Here is a 20,887-nt window from a genome sequence, read left to right on the forward strand (position 1 = left end):
CAAACTAAGGAAGTCACAGAGATATACCCCAGTAAGTTTTTATGAGAAGAAGGGAAAAAATTGAATGAAAATCTACTTTTGTTCAAGTGGTCAGAATAGCAAGAGAAAGATTTGTTTTAAAATCTGTAATCTGCCTACAACAGACACTAAATATAAAAGTGCACATGTTTACAATTTAAATGGTAAAATGCATTCTTATTTTATTGTGCCGTTGTTTTCCAGATTTGTTTGAAAATGGAGGTGCAGCCATGTTCAAAGTCGTGTCTTTTGACACACCATCTGGAGTTGTGCTTGCAGTTACGTTTGCGAGCAAAGTCAAGAGTAACTACAAAATTGACTGGAAGGCTGTGCAGCATGAACATAAGGAAAAGGTGCACATAGAAGATATTGAACAATGCAAGTAAGTTCACAGGAGGCGAAGAGTTTATTTTAAATAATGTAACAGTACTGAATGCCACATTGAGTAAGAACACTGCATTTTCATCTCCGAAGTTATGTTCATGTTGTAGAATGGAAATCATGTTGAACTGTCAACTTTAAGAAACAACACTAATTTGTAAATATGTAACGTATACTGAAGAAACAAAAGCAGAGTACTGCAGATGGTGAAAATGTGAAATAAGAACAAGAACTCAACAGGTCGCTTTCTCTTCACGATATCTACTACCCCTCTATTTGACTGATGCATCGTCAGTTGTTTTTTAAACTCCCCTAGCATTCATCCCATCCTGTCTCAAACTGTCTTCCTTACTCCTCCTAGCTGACATTGACTCCACTACCTCATCCCACTCTCCCATTTAAAATCTAGATGAAATTCTTTTCAATTCTGGTGACTGGTCATTGACCTGAAAGATTAATTGTTTCTCTCCACAAAGGCTGCCTGTCTTGTTGTGTTTTTTTCTGATTTTGTTTTTAATAATAAAGAAGCCTGACGTGTTTATTAATTTGCAATAAATTGTCCGACATCTGTCAGGATGATTGGAAACATTCTACTTCCAAACCCAAAATATAAGTACTGTTACAACCAGGCAAGGAGAGATCTCATCTCTGTTTTTTAAACCCCCTTTTTATTCTCTTTTAGCACATAGCCAGTGCACTTCAATTAAACTTAATTAACCAGCTCAAAAATGAATGAGCCAATTCCAAGGTTTTCTTAAGTGAAAGAGACAGAAGTTTTATTACTTCCTGCCCATGAAAAAATGGCACCTCAACAAACAGATACATATAATTGTATAGGTAAAAAGCTTAGAAAGAAGTAGGGGAATGGTGTTTAGAACAGTAAACAAAAGCAACATAGATCTAAAAAAAATCCTTCAGGAAGCAAGAGTACTTAGCTATTGATGCATTTTTTAAAGAGTTTTAAAGTTTGCAGTTCTTGAATTCTCACTGTGCAGGAATTTTTCCTATTCCTTTTTTCAGCGGTACCATCTCAAATTCTGATACCTGTCTCATTTCATTCCAAGCTGCTTGGTTTGTAAGCAAGCTTTCAGCTCTCAATATGTTCAACCATCGTGCAAGTATGAGTAAAGCATGCAATGCAAATTTCTTGACACCTCACTAAATTTCAGGGTCTCATGATTAAAATGATAATTCCCAGGAAACCAGTTTCATATATTCCATGTAGATTGCCTGGGCTTTTTAGGTGATTGTTTTAGGTCGATAACATTCTTTTGACAACTAATGAAAGTCTCAGGATTTAAAGTCAAATGATGAAAATTTAATATTGATCGTCCATTTTCACATCATTTATCATGATATACATGAAGTTTATGAAGATTTTCTTAATCTTTTGGAATTACCAAATACTCGCATTCAGTAATGGAGAAGGAGTTTCTTTTTATTTCTCGAAGGACAAAGTTTAATAGGAACTTCAAGCTTTCATTTTTTGGCTAATTCCAGGTGGTTGTTTTGTTTTGGAGGGTTTAACCACACAGGGCTCAGCATATCTTACCAAACTCGCTTCATTAATTACCTACCATGCCCTTTTGCTGTATCTCTCATCCAGTCTCCACCCCAAATTGACATATGCCATTCTGCCAGTCGCCACTCAGCAGATATTCATCTGAATTCATAAGAAGCCCTTATGCCTGTGCTATCTTTATAAGCCAATTACGTACCTAGACAAGCGCTGTCAGTGCAGGCTGCCTTGCATAGTTGCTGATGGTTTGCCTGGAAATAGCAGGCAGGGATGTCAGCACCCTGCTTTATGGAAATGGTGCTGGTCATCCTCTTGGACAGGGTGGTGCCATTGTGGGACTTGTTACTGTCCCAGTGATCCCTTATGTGGGACCTAATCAAAAACCTTCTGAAAGTCCAAGTAAACCCCTCATTACTCAGTTATTACCTGGCTCCCCTTTATCAACTCTACTCATTACATCCTCTTAAAAATTCCAGTGGATTTGTCAAGCATGATTTCCCTTATGAAAACCCATGCTGAGTTCATTTAATTCTGACACAGATTTCCAAGTGCTGTGCTGTTTAATCTTTTATAATGGACTCTAGCTTCTTTGAGAAGTTGAGAGAAGATTTAATTGAGTTGCTTGAAGTGTCAGGGCTATGATTGAGTGAATAAGGAGAAACTTGTTTCTGTTTGTAAGTGAGTCAATAACCTGAGAACACAGAATTCAGGTAATTGTCAAAAAATCAGAAGGAACATAAGAAGAAGCCCCGTGTACAGAAAATTGTTTTGTTGTGGCATTCACTATTTGAAAGGAGCTGGAAGCAGATTTAGTTGTAATCCTCAAAAAGAAATTGGATCAGTTTTTCAAAAGGCTGTATTTACTGGGTTATAGAAGAAGAGTTAGCAAGTGAAGCTAATTGTTCTTTCAAAAAAACCGACTTAAATGATGCGCGAATGACCACTTTCTTAGCAGCATGATTCTGTCATAATATTATGCTAAAAGCTTTCACAATGCATTCATCTTACAACACTTCCAGATCTTCCAGGAGCAAAAATCATAAGTTAAATGCTTCTAGGTATCAATACATTGTTATTCCATTAAGAATGAGCTTCAACTGCAGCTGAAGAACACTACAATGGGAGACATGTCATCATAAGATTGGCAATCAAGAAGACCTTTAGGATCAATAAAGGTTTGATTCCATGCTTAGATAGATCAGGAAAAGCTCATAATTGTATTTCAAACCATAGTTTGAACATAGTTATAGTCTGTCATGTCCTTTTGAAATTTAATCATGTAAGAAAGTTTATATATTGCTACCAAGGAGGACTTTATTACTTTGGAGCCAGTCCTTTATGGAGAAGAGTACTGCAATTATTTGCATTCAGATAAGACTGTAAGACAAAGCAGCAGAATTAGGCCATTTGGCCCATCGAGTTTGTTCTGCTGTTCAATCAGATCTGATATGTTCCTCAGCCCATTCTTCTGCCTTCTCTCTGTAGTCTTTGATCCCCTTACCAATAGGAAACAATCTGTCTATCTTTAATACATTCAACGACTTGACCTCCATGGTCCTTTGTGGCAAACAGTTCCACAGATTCACTATCCCCTTGCTGAAGAGATTCTTCCTCCGTCTCAGTTCTAAAGGATTGTCCGTATCCGTTAAGCTTGTGCTTTTGGGTCCTAGTTTCTCTTACAAGTCTTCTCCACGTGCAGTCTGTCCAGGCCCCTCAGAATTCAACCTGCCCCTCAAAGTTTCAGTCAGATTCCCATCGTGCTTCTAAACTTTATTGAGTACAAACCCAGAGTCCTCAGCTGCTCTTTTTGTGACAATCTCTTTATTCCCAGTTTCATTCTTTTAAGCCTCCTCTAGACTCCTTTCCAGTGCCAGCACATCGTTCCAAAACTGCTCACAATACTCCAGATCCAGGCTGACCAGATCTTGAGACAGCCTCATCAGTACATCTCTGCTGTTGTGTTCTAGCTGTCTTGAAATGAATGCTGACATTGCATTTACCTTCCAAACTGCCAGCTGAACCTGCATGTTATCCTTAAGAGAATCCTGAACTAACGCTCCCAAGTGCCTTTGCGCTTTAGATTTCCAAAGCCTTTTCCCATTTGGAAAATAGTCTATGCCTGTATTTTTCCTGTCAAGGTGCATAACCTCTCACTTTGCCACATTGTATCCCACCTCCCAGTCCCTTGCTTACTAGCCCAGCCTGTCCTGTCCTTCTGCAGCCTGCCTGCTGAACACTACCTGTCCCTCCACCTGTCTTTGTGTCATCTGCAAACTTCGCAACAATGCCCTCAGTTCCTTTGTCCAGATTATTAATGTATAACATGAACACTTGTCCCAACATGGACCCCTGTGGAACTTCACTTGTTACTGGCTGCCATCCTGAAAAACCCCTTTATCCCCACTCTGTCTTCTACCTGTCTGCCAAACCTCTAGTAGTACCTTTTTCTTAATATTATCAATGAGGTGTAATGCTGCAGTCTTTTCTCATGCCAGCCTGTCTGAAGCCCATTTCATTCACTTTATCCAAAACGTCTTTGTTAAGTTACAAGGATGTGTTGGTCTTTAGACTGAACAAGGAGGCAAAGGAATAGTTCAGTGTGTGCTCAGTGAGGTCATTGAAATTCTTGTGCCATTGATCTATAGCTCTGAGGGTAACATATTTGACATTCAGTTCCAATGCTGCCTCCCTCCTGGTGCTTTGGACATGTTGTCTGAAACTCTTAATATCATTTGAAGGAGACTTGAGGCAGGCGTCTGTGAATTTATAGCACCTGTGCCGTATCTAGCTACCTTGTTTGATTGTGTACCATTTACTCCTCTGGTAGTCATCCTCAAATAAAAAAAAGGATGAATACACATGGTAAAGTTATCCTGGAAACCATGGAATAAGCCAAGTAATACCCGTTCCTTAATCTACTTTTGACCCACTCCAATGCTGCAGTGTTCAGCAAGATTTGACTTCGTAGCAGCTGCCTTCTAATCTGCTAAAGTTGGGTCGACTGGAAGTTAAAATTACTTTGTGTATCATTTGTGCTACTCATTAGTTGAACGCATTGATGTAAAAACAGTATGATTCACTTAGTGGCTAGTCCCCAACAATTTAAATGCAATGCATATTTCCAACTTATTTCTATTATTTACGATGGAGGAGAAATGGTCATAGGATCCCAGAAGTGAACTGCTAGCCTGCTGAGCAAACAAGCAACAGATGCTTTGTTTGCCAGGCCAAGTTTGCAATTAACATCCTCATGAGCAACTAACAGTAATATTCCAGGGAACTGTAGTTTTACAGAATGTCAAGATTATCAAAGTACAATGATTTGTTGATTTCAAAATGTACGTATTTGCTTTGCATCAATGCCATCACCTATATCAACATGCAAGGAATTCACTTTTTCAAGGACCATCTATTTTGCAAATAGCACTACTATGTCTCTCAAATAATCGTTTACAGTTTTTGAAATTGCCATAATCATTCGTCTTAAAGCATTCTATAAAGAGCAGCAGTAATTTGCCCACAGAAACCCACCCATGCATGACACCTGACAGATCCGACACCATTTGCAGCCAAAGTTAAAGATATCAATGTATTTTCCTAAGACAGGAGCTATGTACAGTGCCATGGCAAGAAAGCAGAACTTTGTGATTAGTTTTGAATTGCTGTAACAAATGCCTGACTGAAGCATGATTGACTAAGTTGTCTTCTGTGCTGCAAATGTCTTTGCCTAGAAAGAGACATTGTTGCAGAGGCCTAACTGGAGACGATGCCTAAAGCTAGAGCCAGAACGAACAAGAGTGAAATGAGGAAAAAATTGTACTGATTATAGAATGATAGAAGCTATGCTACTGGGTTAATTTTTATGGTTACATCTGAGATTGATAGATGCTTGAAACAAAATTAATGAGGAATATGGAACAAAGGCAAGTACCTGTAATTAAATGCCATCTGAAATGTCTTCATTGTCTCATGACCCTAAGTACAGTGAAAAGTTTTGTTTTTGCTTGCAGTACAGGCAGATCATAACATACAAGGACATACAGATCATAGGGTATTTAGATAGAGCGAGGCATACAAGTTATGGCTGCACAGCAGGCGTACAAAAGCAAGATCAACATTCAGTTGAAATTAGAGAGATTCATTCGGCAGTCTCATGACAATGGGGAAGAAGCTGTTCTTGAAACTGTTGGTACATGTTTCAGCTTCTTTACCTTCTGCCGGATGGAAGAGGTCAGAAGAGAATATAACCAGGGTACGAGGGGTCTTTGATACTGGCCGCCTTTCTGCGGCAATAAGAAGAGTAGATGGAGTCTGTAGATGGGAGGTTGGCTTGCATGATGGTCTGGGCAGTGTTTACAACTTTCTGTGGTTTCTTGCAGCCCTGGACAGAGCAGTTGCCTTCCAAATAGCTTTGAACCCAAATAGAATGCTTTCAGTTGTACATCCATACAAGTTGGTGAGCGTTCTTATGGACACAGTGAATTTCCAAGGCCTCCTGAGAAAGAAGAGGCATTGTTGTGTCCTCTGGACACCACATCTACGTGGGAGGACCAGGACACATTGTCAGTTATCATCATTGCTAGGACCTTGATGCTTTTCTTGATGCTTTCTCTACCTCAGCCTCATTGATGTAGATGGGGCATGTCCTCCTCTTTGCTTCCCTAAAATCGATGATCAGTTTTTTAGTTTTGCTGACATTGATGAATAAATTGTTATCTTTGCACCATGACATCAAGCATCTATCTCCTTCCTGTATTCTGACTTATCATTGTTTGATAAGCAGCTGACAATGGCAATGTCATCAGTGAACTTGTGGATGGCATTCAGATGAAATTTGGCCACACAGTCATAAGTGTACAGGGAGTACAGTAAGGGGCTGAGTACACATCCTTGCAGGGCTCCAGTGTTGAGGATTATTGTGGAGGAGGTGCTGTTGTCTATCTTCACTGACTGCGGTCTGGTCAGGAAGCTGAGGATCCAGTTGCAGAGAGTGGAGCCAAGACTTAAATCTTGGAGTTTGGAGATTAATTTTTTGGGATTATGGTGTTGAAGGGAGAGTTGTTCTCAATAAGAAAGAAGCTCGACATAGGTATCTTTATTGTCCAGGTGTTCCAGGGATGAGCATAGGGCTCGGGAAATGTGTCTGCTTAGACCTGTTGCATCGGTAGGCATATTGCAAGGGGTCAAGGCAGGCTGGGAGGCTAGAGTTGCAGTGAGCCATGACTAATCTCTAAAAGCACTTAATAATTATGGCCGTCAGAGCTGCCGTGCAGTAGTCATTGAGGCACATTGTATGTGTTTTCTTTTTAGTATTGGGATGATGGTGGTCTTCTTGAAGCAGGTGGGGACTTCAGATTGTAGCAAGAAGAAGTTAAAGATGTCAACAAATACTCCCGCTAGCTGGTCTACACAGGATCTGAGTGCGCTGCATGGGACTCCACCTGGACCAGTCACTTCCTCGGGTTCACTCTCAAGAAGGCCAATCTGACATCTGTAGTGGTGACTGAGGGAACAGGTGTATCTGGCGCTGTTGGGCAGCTAACACCATTCCACTAGCATTCTGCTTCAACAAAGCATAAAAGGCAGTGAGCACATCAGGAAGGGATGTATCTTTATCTGTATTTTGTTCTCCTTCATTTTGTATCCTGTTATGATTTGTAGGCCTTGCCACAGGTGTCAGATGTCTATGTGGTTAGTTTGGTCCAGTACTGTCTCTTGGCATTTCTAATGGCCTTGCAAACTATCTGGATTTCTTATAAAGGTCTGAGCCATCGGCCTTGAATGCCACACGCCTGGCCTTCAGTAGGCAATGGATTTCTGGGTTCATCCAAGTTTCTGGTTGGGGAACATTCGGATTGATTTATTTGTCACACAGTCCTCTATGCAGTAGCTAAGGTAGCCCATGAATGAGGTGGCATATTCCTGTAGATTCTCCACTGAATTCTTGAATATGTTCCAGTCAACCGATTCGCAGCAGTACCAGAGAAGCTGCCTCAGGTCAGCATTGTACTACTTTCTGTTCTGGGTCCTCGCATTTCAAGTTCTGCTTGTAAGCTGGAAGGAGGAGCACAATGGTGTGAACAGATTTTCCAAAGTGTAGACAGGGTAAGGAGCGGTAGGCATCTTTGGTTGTGTAGCAATGGCCAAGGATGTCCGGTCCCCTGGTAGGGCCGGAGTCATTTTGGTGGTATTTTGGTAGCACCCTCTTGAGGTTGGCCTGATTGAAGTTGCAGGCCACAACAAATAAACCCTCAGGGAATTTTGTATCTAGTGCATTTATAGCAGTGTAAACTTCATCTCAAGCATTGGAAGTGCATCAGCTAACTATCTGTCGAAGCTCTATCTATTGGGGAAACAATTCATATAACAATCTGGTTCTAGTTTTAACTGCAGGCCACTCTGTGAATGGATTTACCCTCCATAATGAAGGTTTTTAATGTTCCAGAAATGGAGACTTAAGATGCAGCATTCTGTTTTTATTCACTCTGGAAATGCACGCATTGCCCATCTCTTATTGCCCTTGAGGAGATGGTGGTGAGCTACTTTCTTGAATCAGTGCAGTCCTGTGGTGTAGGAGCACCCACAATGCAATGACAAAGGAAGTTCTTAGACTTTGACATGCCAGCAGTGAAGAAACAACAGTGTGTTTCAAAGTCAGGATGATGAGTGGCTTGGAAGGGAACTTGTAGACAGTGGTGTTCCCACGCAGCTACTGCCCTTGTCTATGGATGGTGATGACTGGGAGTTTGTAAGGTGTTGTTAAAGGGCCTTGGTGTATTACTGCAGTGCATTCCAGGGATGGGACGCACTGCTTCCACTGTCTGTCAGCAGTGCTGGGAATGATTGTTTGCGGATGTGATGCTGTTCAAGTGAGCTGCTTTGTTGTGGATGGTGTGAAGTTTCTTCTGTGTTGTTAGAGTTGCAACCATCCAGGAAAATGGGGAATATTCCATCACACTCCTGGCTTGTGCTTTATAGATGGACAATTTTTGGAGAATCAGGAAGTGAGTTACTGCTTGCAGGTTTCTGCAACTTCGACCAGTTTAGTTTTTGGTTAGTCATCACCCATGGGACCTTGATTCTTGTGGGGGGTTTTGGTGATGGTAATACCATTGACTGACATGGGGAGATTGTTAGATTACTTCTTGTTAGAAAGATCATTGGGTGGCGCTCGTGTGACATGAATGTTGCTTGCCATTTGTCAATGCAAGCCTGAGTATTGTCAAGATCTTGCTGTATTTGGACATAAACTGCTTCAGTATCTGAGGAATCACAAATTGTGCTGAAGATTACATTTTAATCAGCAAACACTGGTACTTCATCTTATGTTTGAACATTACTGATGAAGCCGCTGAAGACATTTCGCCTGAGGACGTTACTCTGAAAAACTTCTGTGGTGTACTGGAGCTGAGCTGACTAAGATCCAATAACCACCATCATCTTCCTTTGTACTGGGTATGACTGTCTAACCAGTGGGGAAGCTCTTGCTAATTCCCATTTATTTTTTGGTTTGTTGGGCAGCATGGTAGCTCAGTCGTTAGCACTGTTGCCTCACAGCAACGGGGACTCCAATTTGTTTGCGCCCTTGGGTACATGAAGTTTGCACATTCTCTCTGTCGGTGTGGGTTTCCTCAGGGTACTCTGATTTCCTCCCACAATCCAAAAATGCGCATATTAGGTGGATTATCCATGGGGAAATATGGGATTACAGAGATAGGGTAGAGGTAGTTCTGATGGGATGCTCTTAGGGCGGTGTGGACACAATGAGCCAAATGGCCTGCTTTCTCACATTATGGATTCTAAGGCTCCCTGATGATGCATTTTGTCAAATGCGGCCTCGTTACCAAGAATGAGCACTTTTGCCTCATGTCTGGAGTTCATGTCTTTTGTCTGTGTTTGCGTAAAGGATCAGGAGTTGATTGACTTTGAATGTCATTGAGCAGATTTTCACTCACCAAGTGTTACGTGATAGCACTGTCAATGACTGTTCTTTCACTTTACCGATGATTGAAGGTCGTCTGGGCGGTAATTCCCCAACTTAGATTTGTATACAGGAGATACCTGAGCAATTTTTCAGATTGGGTTGATGCCAGTCTTGTAGTTGGACAAAATTATTAGCAGATCAGAATACTATTGCTCCTATCTCGTCTCTTAGTTCCTTAAAAGCATGGTGCTTACGGAGGTAACCACAGGACGACATTTCCCAAATTGTTTCAAGGGTTTGCTCCAAGCATGAAGATCAATAGTTTTGTTTTGTAGCATTATACAGTATCACTGGCAAGTTGCCCCATGCATCAAACATTACCTTCATAAATTTTCTTACAAAGCTAGTATGTACCCTTATACCTGCGTGAGCATCCTATTCTTCCGCCCTCATTTCTATGCATTTGTGCTCAATAGTCATCACCTACAAACCCCTCTTCTAACCCAGTCCTTGAAGTCTTTTGAATATCACATGAGGATACAGTTTGTTTGCGATACTGTGGTCTTGCCCCCAGTGTCTGTGTGTTATTGACTTTCGGAATAACTGAAATAAAAGGGTCTGAGATGGCTTGGAAAACACAGAGATAGAAATAAGACTTGAAAGCACTTGTCATTCAGGGTAAGTGAATTGACAGAGTAGTCAGAAAACAGAAAGAAATTTAGTAATTTTGAACTCACTCAAATCATCTCTTCGCAGCACCCTTGATGTTTGCACAGCCTCTTCCTATATATCAAGAATATATTAAAACATTTGATTGTCTCCTAGACTGGTTAACACAGGACTGCAGAGATTAGGAGACAGAAAGGACTGCAGAAAGGGCTCCATAGAGTCAATAAATGTGGAGCTGGAAAAACACAACAGGGCAGACAGCATCCGAGGAGCAGGAAAGTCAACATTTCGGGCTGAAAACCAATATCACTTCTCCATAAACATTGACTTTTCTGCTTTTTGGATGCTATCTGACCAGCTGTACTTTTCCAGCTCCACATTTATTGACTGCAGAGATGAGATCTGATTGTCTAGTTGTAGAGTCCCTTAGCTCTGTCTGCTGTTTCTGATGTTTGACATGCAAATAGTCTTGTGGTAACTTCACCAGGTTAGTGTGCCCGGTGCTGCTCTTGGCTTCCTCTTGTCCACACTTTATTCAAATAATAGATCCCTCAAAGTTGCCACCCAAGTTGATAGGGTTGTTATGAAGGCCTATTGTGTGTTGGCTTTCATTGGCAGGGTTTTGAATTTAAGAGCTGAACAGTTATGTTGCAGGTCAATAAAAACCTGTTTCAACCACATTTGGAATATTCTATTCAGTTCTGGTCACATCATTATAGGAAGGATGTGGAAGCTTTACAGAGGATTTACCAGGATACTGCTTGGACTGGAGGGCAGGTCTTATAAGGAAATGTTGAGGGAGCTAGGGATTTTCTCATTGAGAGTGAAGAAGGATAAGAGGTGACTTGGTAGAGGTTTACAAGATGATGAGAGGCATAGATAGCGTGGACAGCCAGAGACTTTTTCCCAGGGCAACTGTGTGTGGAGTTTGCACATTAGAACATAGAACATAGAACAGTACAGCACAGAACAGGCCCTTCAGCCCACAATGTTGTGCCGACCATTGATCCTCATGTATGCACCCTCAAATTTCTGTGACCATATACATGTCCAGCAGTCTCTTAAATGACCCCAATGACCTTGCTTCCACAACTGCTGCTGGCAACGCATTCCATGCTCTCACAACTCTCTGCGTAAAGAACCTGCCTCTGATATCCCCTCTATACTTTCCACCAACCAGCTTAAAACTATGACCCCTCGTGCGAGCCATTTCTGCCCTGGGAAATAGTCTCTGGCTATCAACTCTATCTATGCCTCTCATTATCTTGTATACCTCAATTAGGTCCCCTCTCCTCCTCCTTTTCTTCAATGAAAAGAGACCGAGCTCAGTCAACCTCTCTTCATAAGATAAGCCCTCCAGTCCAGGCAGCATCCTGGTAAACCTCCTCTGAACCCTCTCCAAAGCATCCACATCTTTCCTATAATAGGGCGCCCAGAACTGGACGCAGTATTCCAAGTGCGGTCTAACCAAAGTTTTATAGAGCTGCAACAAGATCTCACTACTCTTAAACTCAATCCCCCTGTTAATGAAAGCCAAAACACCATATGCTTTCTTAACAACCCTGTCCACTTGGGTGGCCATTTTAAGGGATCTATGTATCTGCACACCAAGATCCCTCTGTTCCTCCACGCTGCCAAGAATCCTATCCTTAATCCTGTACTCAGCTTTCAAATTCGACCTTCCAAAATGCATCACCTGGCATTTATCCAGGTTGAACTCCATCTGCCACCTCTCAGCCCATCTCTGCATCCTGTCAATGTCCCGCTGCAGCCTACAACAGCCCTCTACACTGTCAACGACACCTCCGACCTTTGTGTCGTCTGCAAACTTGCTGACCCATCCTTCAATTCCCTCGTCCAAGTCATTAATAAAAATTACAAACAGTAGAGGCCCAAGGACAGAGCCCTGTGGAACTCCACTCACCACTGACTTCCAGGCAGAATATTTTCCTTCTACTACCACTCGCTGTCTTCTGTTGGCCAGCCAATTCCTGTATCCAAGCAGCTAAGTTCCCCTGTATCCCATTCCTCCTGACCTTCTGAATGAGCCTACCATGGGGAACCTTATCAAATGCCTTACTGAAGTCCATTTCCACCACATCCACAGCTCGACCCTCATCAACCTTTCTAGTCACATCCTCAAAAAACTCGATAAGGTTTGTAAGGCATGACCTACCCCTCACAAAGCCGTGTTGACTGTATTTGATCAAGCCATGCTCTTCCAGATGGTCATAAATCTTATCCCTCAGAATCCTTTCTAACACCTTGCAGACGACAGACGTGAGACTTACCGGTCTATAATTGCCGGGGATTTCCCTATTTCCTTTCTTGAAGAGAGGAATTACATTTGCCTCTCTCCAGTCCTCAGGTACGACTCCAGTGGAGAGCGAGGATGCAAAGATCTTCGCAAGTGGCGAAGCAATTGCATTTCTCGCTTCCCAAAGCAGCCGAGGACAAATCTGATCCGGGCCTGGCGACTTGTCAATCTTAATGTTTGACAAAATTTTCAGCACATCGGCTTCGTCTATCTCTATCCATTCCAGCATGCACACCTGTTCTTCAAAGGTTTCATTCACTACAAAGTTGGTTTCTTTCGTAAAGACAGAAGCAAAAAACTCATTTAGGTCTTCCCCTACCTCCTCAGGCTCCACACACAAGTTCCCTATGCTATCCCTGATCGGCCCTACTCTTTCTTTGACCATTCTCTTATTCCTCACGTAAGTGTAAAATGCCTTTGTGTTTTCCCGGATTCCTTCTGCCAAGCCTTTCTCGTGGCCCCTCCTGGCTCTCCTCAGACCATTTTTGAGCTCCTTCCTTGCCTGCATGTAATCCTCTCTAGCTGAACTTGACCCTAGCTTCCTCCACCTTATGTAAACTACCTTCTTCCTTTTCACTAGAAGCTCCACCGCTCTCGTCATCCAAGGTTCCTTAATCTTACCCCTTCTTGCCTGTCTCAGAGGGACATATTTACTCATCACTCCCAACAACTGTTCCTTAAACCGTCTCCACATGTCTATAGTTCCCTTACCATGGAACAACTGCTCCCAGTCCATGCTTCCTAACTCATGTCTAATCGCATCATAGTTTCCTCTTCCCCAATTAAATATCCTCCCATTCTGCCTAATCCTCTCCTTCTCCATAGCTATGTAGAATGTGAGGCAGTTATGGTCACTATCACCAAAATGCTCTCCCACCACAAGATCTGATACCTGCCCCGGCTCGTTTCCGAGCACCAAGTCTAGAATGGCCTCTCCCCTCGTCGGCCTGTCAACGTACTGCGTTAGGAAACCCTCCTGAACACACCTTACAAAAACAGCTCCATTCAAATCTTCTGCTCGAAGGAGGTTCCAATCAATATTAGGAAAGTTAAAGTCACCCATTACAATAACCCTACTGCGTGCACACTTTTCCAAAATCTGTCGACCTATGCTTTCTTCAATCTCCCTGCTGCTATTGGGGGGCCTGTAGTAAACCCCTAACGAGGTGACTACTCCCTTGCTGTTCCTAATTTCCACCCATACTGACTCAGTAGGCAGATCTTCCTCGACAATGGAAGCTTCTGTAGCTGTGATACCCTCTCTGATTAGTAGTGCTACACCCCCTCCTCTTTTTCCCCCCTCCCTATTCTTTTTAAATGTTCTAAACCCTGGAACATCCAGCAACCATTCCTGCCCATGAGAAACCCATGTCTCTGTTATGGCCACAACATCATAGCACCAGGTACTGATCCATGCTCTAAGTTCATCACTTTTATTCCTGATACTCCTTGCATTAAAGCAAACACACTTTAACCGATCCCTTGGTTCCTTCCCAGGAAAATCCTTCCCACTAGCTGGTCTACCTCTTGCTACTGCCTCACCTGCATCAACGCTCACCTCTGGTATACAGCTCAGGTTCCCACCCCCCTGCCATACTAGTTTAAACCCTCTCGAACTACTCGAGCAAAACTTCCACCCAGGACATTGGTCCCCTTCCAGTTCAGATGCAACCCGTCCTTCTTGTACAGGTCCCACCTTCCCCAGAAGGCATCCCAATTATCAACATATCTGAAGCCCTCCCTCCTACACCAGCTGCGTAGCCACGTGTTCAGCTGTGCCCGCTCCCTGTTCCTCACCTCGCTATCTCGTGGCACCGGTAGTAAACCAGAGAACACGACTCTGTTCGTCCTGCTCTGCAGCTTCCATCCTAACTCCCTGAAATCACTTTTTATATCCTCAAACCTATTTCTGGCTATATCATTTGTGCCAATATGTAACACGATTTCTGGCTGTTCGCCCTCCCCTTTTAGAACTTTATACACCCGATCGGAGACGTCCCGGACCCTGGCACCAGGGAGGCAACATACCTTCCGGGAATCCCGATCTTGCCCACAAAATCTCCTGTCGATTCCCCTAACTATCGAGTCCCCTACCACGAGTACTTTTCTATTCTGCCCCCTTCCCTTCTTTGCCACAGTGTCAGGCTCAGTGCCAGAGAACTGACTACTATGGCTTTCCTCTGGTAGGTCATCCCCCCCCAGCAGTATCCAAAACGGTATACTTATTGCTGCGTGGGTTTTCTCCACGTGCTCCGGTTTCCTCCCACAGTCCAAAGATGTGCAGGTTAGGTGGATTGGCCATGCAAAATTGCCCGTAGTGTTCAGGGGTGTGTGAGTTATAGGGGAATGGGTCTGGGTGGGATGCTTCAAGGGGCGGTGCGGACTTGTTTGACCAAAGGGCCTGTTTCCACACTGTAGGGAATCTAGTCTAAAAAAATGAGGGGGCATAATTTTAAGGTGATTGGAAGAAGGTATTGGGGAGATATCAGAGGTAGATTCTTTACACAGAAAGTGGTAGGCACATGGAATGCACTGCCAGCAGTGGTAATAGAGTCAGATACATTAGGGACATTTAAGCAACTCTTGGATAGGCATATGGATGACAGTAAAATGAAGGGTGTACAGATTAGTTTTGATCTTAGAGTAGGATAATAGGTCATTATAACGTCGTGGACTGAAGGGCCTATACTGTGCTGTACTGTTCTATGTTCTACTGTTGACCCCCTAACTTGATGAAAATTATAGAGTGGGTGATGAACCAAACCAAGACGTTGCCTATTATGAGTAAGTACCGTTCCGTTGCTGTTGGCTCACAGAACCTCATTGATAGCCAGTTTGACTCATTAGATCTGGTTGAAATTGGAATTATTTGTTGCCACACGACACGATGGAGAGTATCCTCAATACAAAGTTAGGACTTGGTCTCCACAAGGACTATGTGGTGCTCACTCCAACCTATCTGTTATGGCCAATGCAACCATAGCATGTAGATTGGCAAGGATATAGTCAGATATGTTTTCTGTTCTTGGTTCCCTCAGCAGCTGATGCAGACCCAGTCTGGCACCCAGTCTGGGTGACGAATTTGTCGGAAAGCTCTTGCAATTTTTTACAAGTCCCCACATGTTAGTAAGGAGGATTTGCATTTGATGCTAGATAGCTTGCTCAGTTTCATTCCTTTTCCGCTTTGTCATGTATTGATCCAAACAAGTGGCTGCAGGCCATTTCAGGGAATAGTTAAGTCAGCTACATTGCTATAGTATAAAAAGGCCATACCAGGTACAGGGAGGTGTAGCAAGCCAAAGAGATCCCAGCAGAAAAATTCCCTGTTTTGGAGGCATTATGACTGGTCTTGCTGGATCACATTTTTCCGTTTTAGAAAGTATTTAATTGATTCTTCTTATATCCTTTTGTATTAAAAGTTGACTTAGTGCAACTTATGAACAGCTTTCCTTCAAATTGTGTTCAAACTTTTCCAAGTCATGTTGAAAGTCATCAAACTGGGTACCAATGATTCTGATTTGCAAGCTTGCAAAAGATAATGCATTCCATCATGCATGATAACTAGATGCCCAAAATATACAAGAAATTTAATCAACTAACATTTACACAAATCCTACAGCATGTAGGCTGTGTCACATCATGGTTTTGTTCAGCAATTCAGATTAATATGTAATTTTAAAAAATAAACTTTACTAGTTGGTATATGGCCACTAAAGGACAAAAATGAGTAACTTGCAGACAATGACAGAGAAATGGCGTGTGTATTGAATAACTGTTTTGCTTTAGCTTTTATCAATTATTCTCACAAATTAGACCCTCCAACAGGAAGTAATTTTAGAAATTATGTTTCTGGAATTAGGATATAACGGAAGAAAATTATTGAAAAACAAGTAAAACCGAAATTGAATGCATGCTCAAGGATATTACAGAAGTGCAAATGTATTAGCTTATGTGTGCAAAAGTTGTATAGAAGAGGGATAAGCAGCTAATGTTGTTCAGAAATACAAAAAGAAAGAAAATCGAGGAACTGTAGATCAAAAAGTATAATTTTATTGATTGAAAAGGTACTGGAATCTACACTAAAGGAAATGTTAAAGGTATCTTGAGATAGAAAATATAATTTAATAAAAGACATAAACTTTAAAAGGTTCAGTCATACTTTACCAAACAGAGGACTCTTTGAAAAACAAACAGAAAAAATGGATAAGGCCTATGCAGTAGATATCATCATGTGCTTGGCTTTTGAAAAAGGCATTATAAAGATACCAGGTGGTAGGCTTATGACAATGGTTAGGGCAAATGGAATTGGGACAAAAAACTGAATAGATAGCATGTAGCTTAAAAATAAAGAATATATTTTCTGACACCAGAACTCTGACTATTGGTGACTGTGCATGTTCATACCAATTTATTGATGCAAGCAATATTAAGCATTTTTTTGAAAAATTAAGAGAAGTTCTACTTTGTTTAACACTTTATTTCATAACCAATGTACTATTTTCATTAAAATTTTATTTATCATTATTTGTCACTCTGTTAAGCTATATTTGAGAGATATCACTGCTCGTGCATGTTCTTGGGTATAAGCCAAATGCAGCCACTAAAGAAGGTCGAGACTGGGACAAATGGTAGATTGCTTTCTACTTTCATCCAATGTTCTAAGCAGATCAATGTTGGGATGACTAGTATTTGTAATTTTAAATTACATGATTTGGACAGTGGAATGAGTGATTAAAATATCAAAAATGGCAAAGAATACTGAGGTATTGCTAACTCCAAGGGAGGATTCCATATTCTCCCAAAAAAATTAGAAAACTTGGAGATCAGAGCAATGAAGTGGCAAAATTAACTTTCACCTCAATAAATGTGAGGTGATGTACTTGCATAAGAAAGGCTGGAAACTGCAGAAATTTGGAAACTAAATCGCATACGGTTCTGGGAAAACAGATCATTTAAAGCAGTATCATACGCCTAGAAAGCAACAATAATGTTTACAGAACATCAGGGTTAATTCAAGATTAGTGAAGTTTAGATTTATGTAAAGCACTATTCATGTTGTGCTTGAGTACCTTATGCAGTTCTATCTCATACTTTTAAAATAATAATCAAAGATGAAGTGCAAAAGCTATTTTTAAGAATGGTACAAAAACTGAGAAATTACAGCTATTGGGAAAAATTGAGCAAGTTTGGACTGATTCTCTTAGAAAAGAGAATTAGTGGAGGTTTGTTGGAGATCCTTACTATTCTGAATGTGTTGGGCATAATACATGTGCAAATGCCTCCACGTATGGGTGAAACCAAAATTACAGGATGTTAAGTAATCTGAAGTTACAAATAAACCTCATACAAAATTAAGGAGAAACTTCTTTACCAGAGAGTGTGGCTAGAATGTAGAATTGGTTGCTCTTGAGAAGTTGTTGAGCTAAGTCATTTAAATGCTTTCAGGAGAGAAATTAGATGAGTACCCAAGAGAAAAGTGATGCTGCAAGGCTGAAGTAAGGTTGATGGAATAGAAGAAAACTCATGAAATATAAATATCACACAATTGGGTAAACAATCTGTGCTCTATTTGATTTCATATCTGGTAACCAAGACAGAACAAATTTCCTCATGTTTGAAAATCTGTTGAAAAATTGTATATATCTTTTACATAATTGATAGCTATATGGGACTTCACGGACTAACTAGTTTTTACTGTTCTAATTTATTTTATACTGCATAGAGATAAAGGGGGTAAATGTTAAGCACTCAAGGCGAGTGTAACAAATTTGGAACATGGAGGAAAGAATGTAACTATAATTAGCATTATTTTTCCTGATTCATAGGGATAAACTATGGTGCAATGTGCCTGGAGCTCCTTATAATTATATTGAAGTCATTCTACAAAAACTTGATGGCTCAAGAAAATTTATTAAGACTGTTAATATTGAACCTCTTGAGTATCGAGGATTTGATCCTGCAGGTAGGACACAGAGTTTGCAAGGTGTGATAATAACACCTAAAAGTGCAAGCAACTATTTCAAAACCATCATTTATGTCTGTCATAAACACATGAATCTAGAATTGCAATGCCAATTTTATTGTAGAAAATGTCTGATTTGGGTAAGGGAAAATATTTTGGTCTGAATCTTTTTTTGCTGAGTTTCTTCCCCTTCACTCATCCATTGTGATGTTACATTTTAGAGGCATGAAGTAGACTTTGTGCCATACTTGTCCATAACTTGTTGGGAAATGTGTATGATAGCACAGAGATAGATAGATGAGGGGAATGCTGGCATTTACACTCGTAAGTAGAAAAAGCCACCTACCATCTTCCTGCAGAGGTGGGCACTCTTCCAGACAGCAAAGATTGCTTCAGTATGAGTAGCAAGGTTTGGTGTCATGGTCTCCACCACTTGCGCTGGGGAAGAGGAAATTCTAGCACATGCACCAGCCCATCTAGCAGAGGCTCCTGCACTATGCTTGCAAAGCAGGATGCCGTTTTTTTTTTGTTTGTTTTTTTCTCCCCCCGTCTGCCATATCCAAAGCAAATATCAGGAAACGTGCAGGGCAGCTCCAGACTGACAGTGCTTGTCCACATGCACTATGGCTTTTTAAATATGGTGCTAGTGGCAGGAATGCAAGTTAACGTGACAAGTTTGGCAAGGCATTGCAAGAAAACTCCTATGGCCTCACCGTGAGGATCACTGCATCATACTTGATGACTTACATTTTGCCGAAGAAGTGGATTTTACTTCGGATGGAAAAATATGTTTTGGTTGATTGTTGATGAATGAAGAGGTACCAATGGATTGAGAAAATGGGAACATATGAAAGGCATGCTAGGTTGTTTGGAAGGTAAAGTAGCTTTTGTATTTGGTTCTTAGGTAGGTGCGGTATTGGAACAGCAGTGAACTTTGCAATAATTTGGCCATCCTGGAAAACCATGTGTATTGTTGGTGGGGTACTACCTGGATTCCCTCCCCAGTTTCTTCCACCATCACCTTGTCATCTTCTACCTCATCCACCTTTCATCACCTGAAGCTGTACATTCTGCAGCTTGGTTCTCCTGCAGGCCTCCAGATCTTGTTACTGTGTTAGACAGATGTAGAGCACCATGACCGTTTCTGGAAACTCTAGTGCATTCTGATGGGCTCCTCTAGACCTGTCCAGGCACCTGCCAGCACATCTGATATGTCAATGACATGTTAGAGAAATCTTTGGTCGTGTAATGAATGTCCTGTCACTCCTGGCTTAGATTTGAGTAGTTATCGTCAACCAAAGGCTATCCCTGGTCTCCAAGATTTTCCAATAAAATTGGTTTCAGACATTAAAATGTTTCAGAAGGTAAGCTACTGCAGATTGAAAGCTGACACTCGGACTTGCTTCAGCAAGTTGCAAAAAGCATCCTACCACTTGAAACAACATTGAGCCTGCTAAGAAATGAATGTTTCAACGTAGGAGGAACTTTTTCTGCTGCCTCTGTCAACCGTGTGCCAGGTGGCTGTCTGTGCCTTGTATCTTTCTTCTGATCTTTCTGTGGGGAGACAGGCCTATGAATAACAGGCTATTAATGTTCATACCTGATGCTGCTTGCAGTCACCGATTCTCATCTTTTAGTCAAGTCTATGCAACATCACCTTGTAAAGAGTGATAAGGGATGGGCAACAACTAGAGGCCTTCCAATGACACTTATCTTAAATTATTTCATAATTACACATGTTAACCTGATATTCAGACCTCCAAATTACTGAGGTGTAGATGACACCTTCAGAATGGCCAAAGAACCTGTAAAATTTAGCTTCTTAATTCAAGTAGTTCTGAACACTTTACCCACAAGAAATGGGTTGACCATGTTGAATATTTGATTTTATTTTCTGCTTGTGGTTTCAGTATCCTCAATTGTTGCATCCTCACCTGGTTTCACTGGCAATTCTGAGGAAGCACAAGAAACCCATGGATCTGAAGTTCAAATTGAAAATCTGTCTTCTAATTGCTAATTATGCCATAATACCTCGATCTACCTTTTTAAATGGTTGCTTACTTACCAACTCACACATAACAGTGAGATGTGGAAAAC

The 20,887-nt window shown here is 41.4% G+C and overlaps 1 protein-coding gene across 2 annotated transcripts in view; it reads left to right on the top strand.

Moving 5' to 3' along the window:
• The window catches only part of LOC125456528 (uncharacterized), a 100,645-nt gene that overhangs the window by 16,070 nt on the left and 63,688 nt on the right, over positions 1-20,887 (top strand). For both annotated transcript variants that reach the window (XM_048539725.2, XM_048539722.1), the window contains exons 2-3: positions 223-400; positions 18,654-18,790. In XM_048539725.2, coding sequence (XP_048395682.1) covers positions 223-400; positions 18,654-18,790 — 315 coding nt within the window. The remainder of the gene's footprint in view (positions 1-222; positions 401-18,653; positions 18,791-20,887) is intronic.

The sequence above is a fragment of the Stegostoma tigrinum genome, chromosome 8 (genome assembly GCF_030684315.1).
Source record: "Stegostoma tigrinum isolate sSteTig4 chromosome 8, sSteTig4.hap1, whole genome shotgun sequence".
Lineage (NCBI taxonomy): Eukaryota > Metazoa > Chordata > Chondrichthyes > Orectolobiformes > Stegostomatidae > Stegostoma > Stegostoma tigrinum.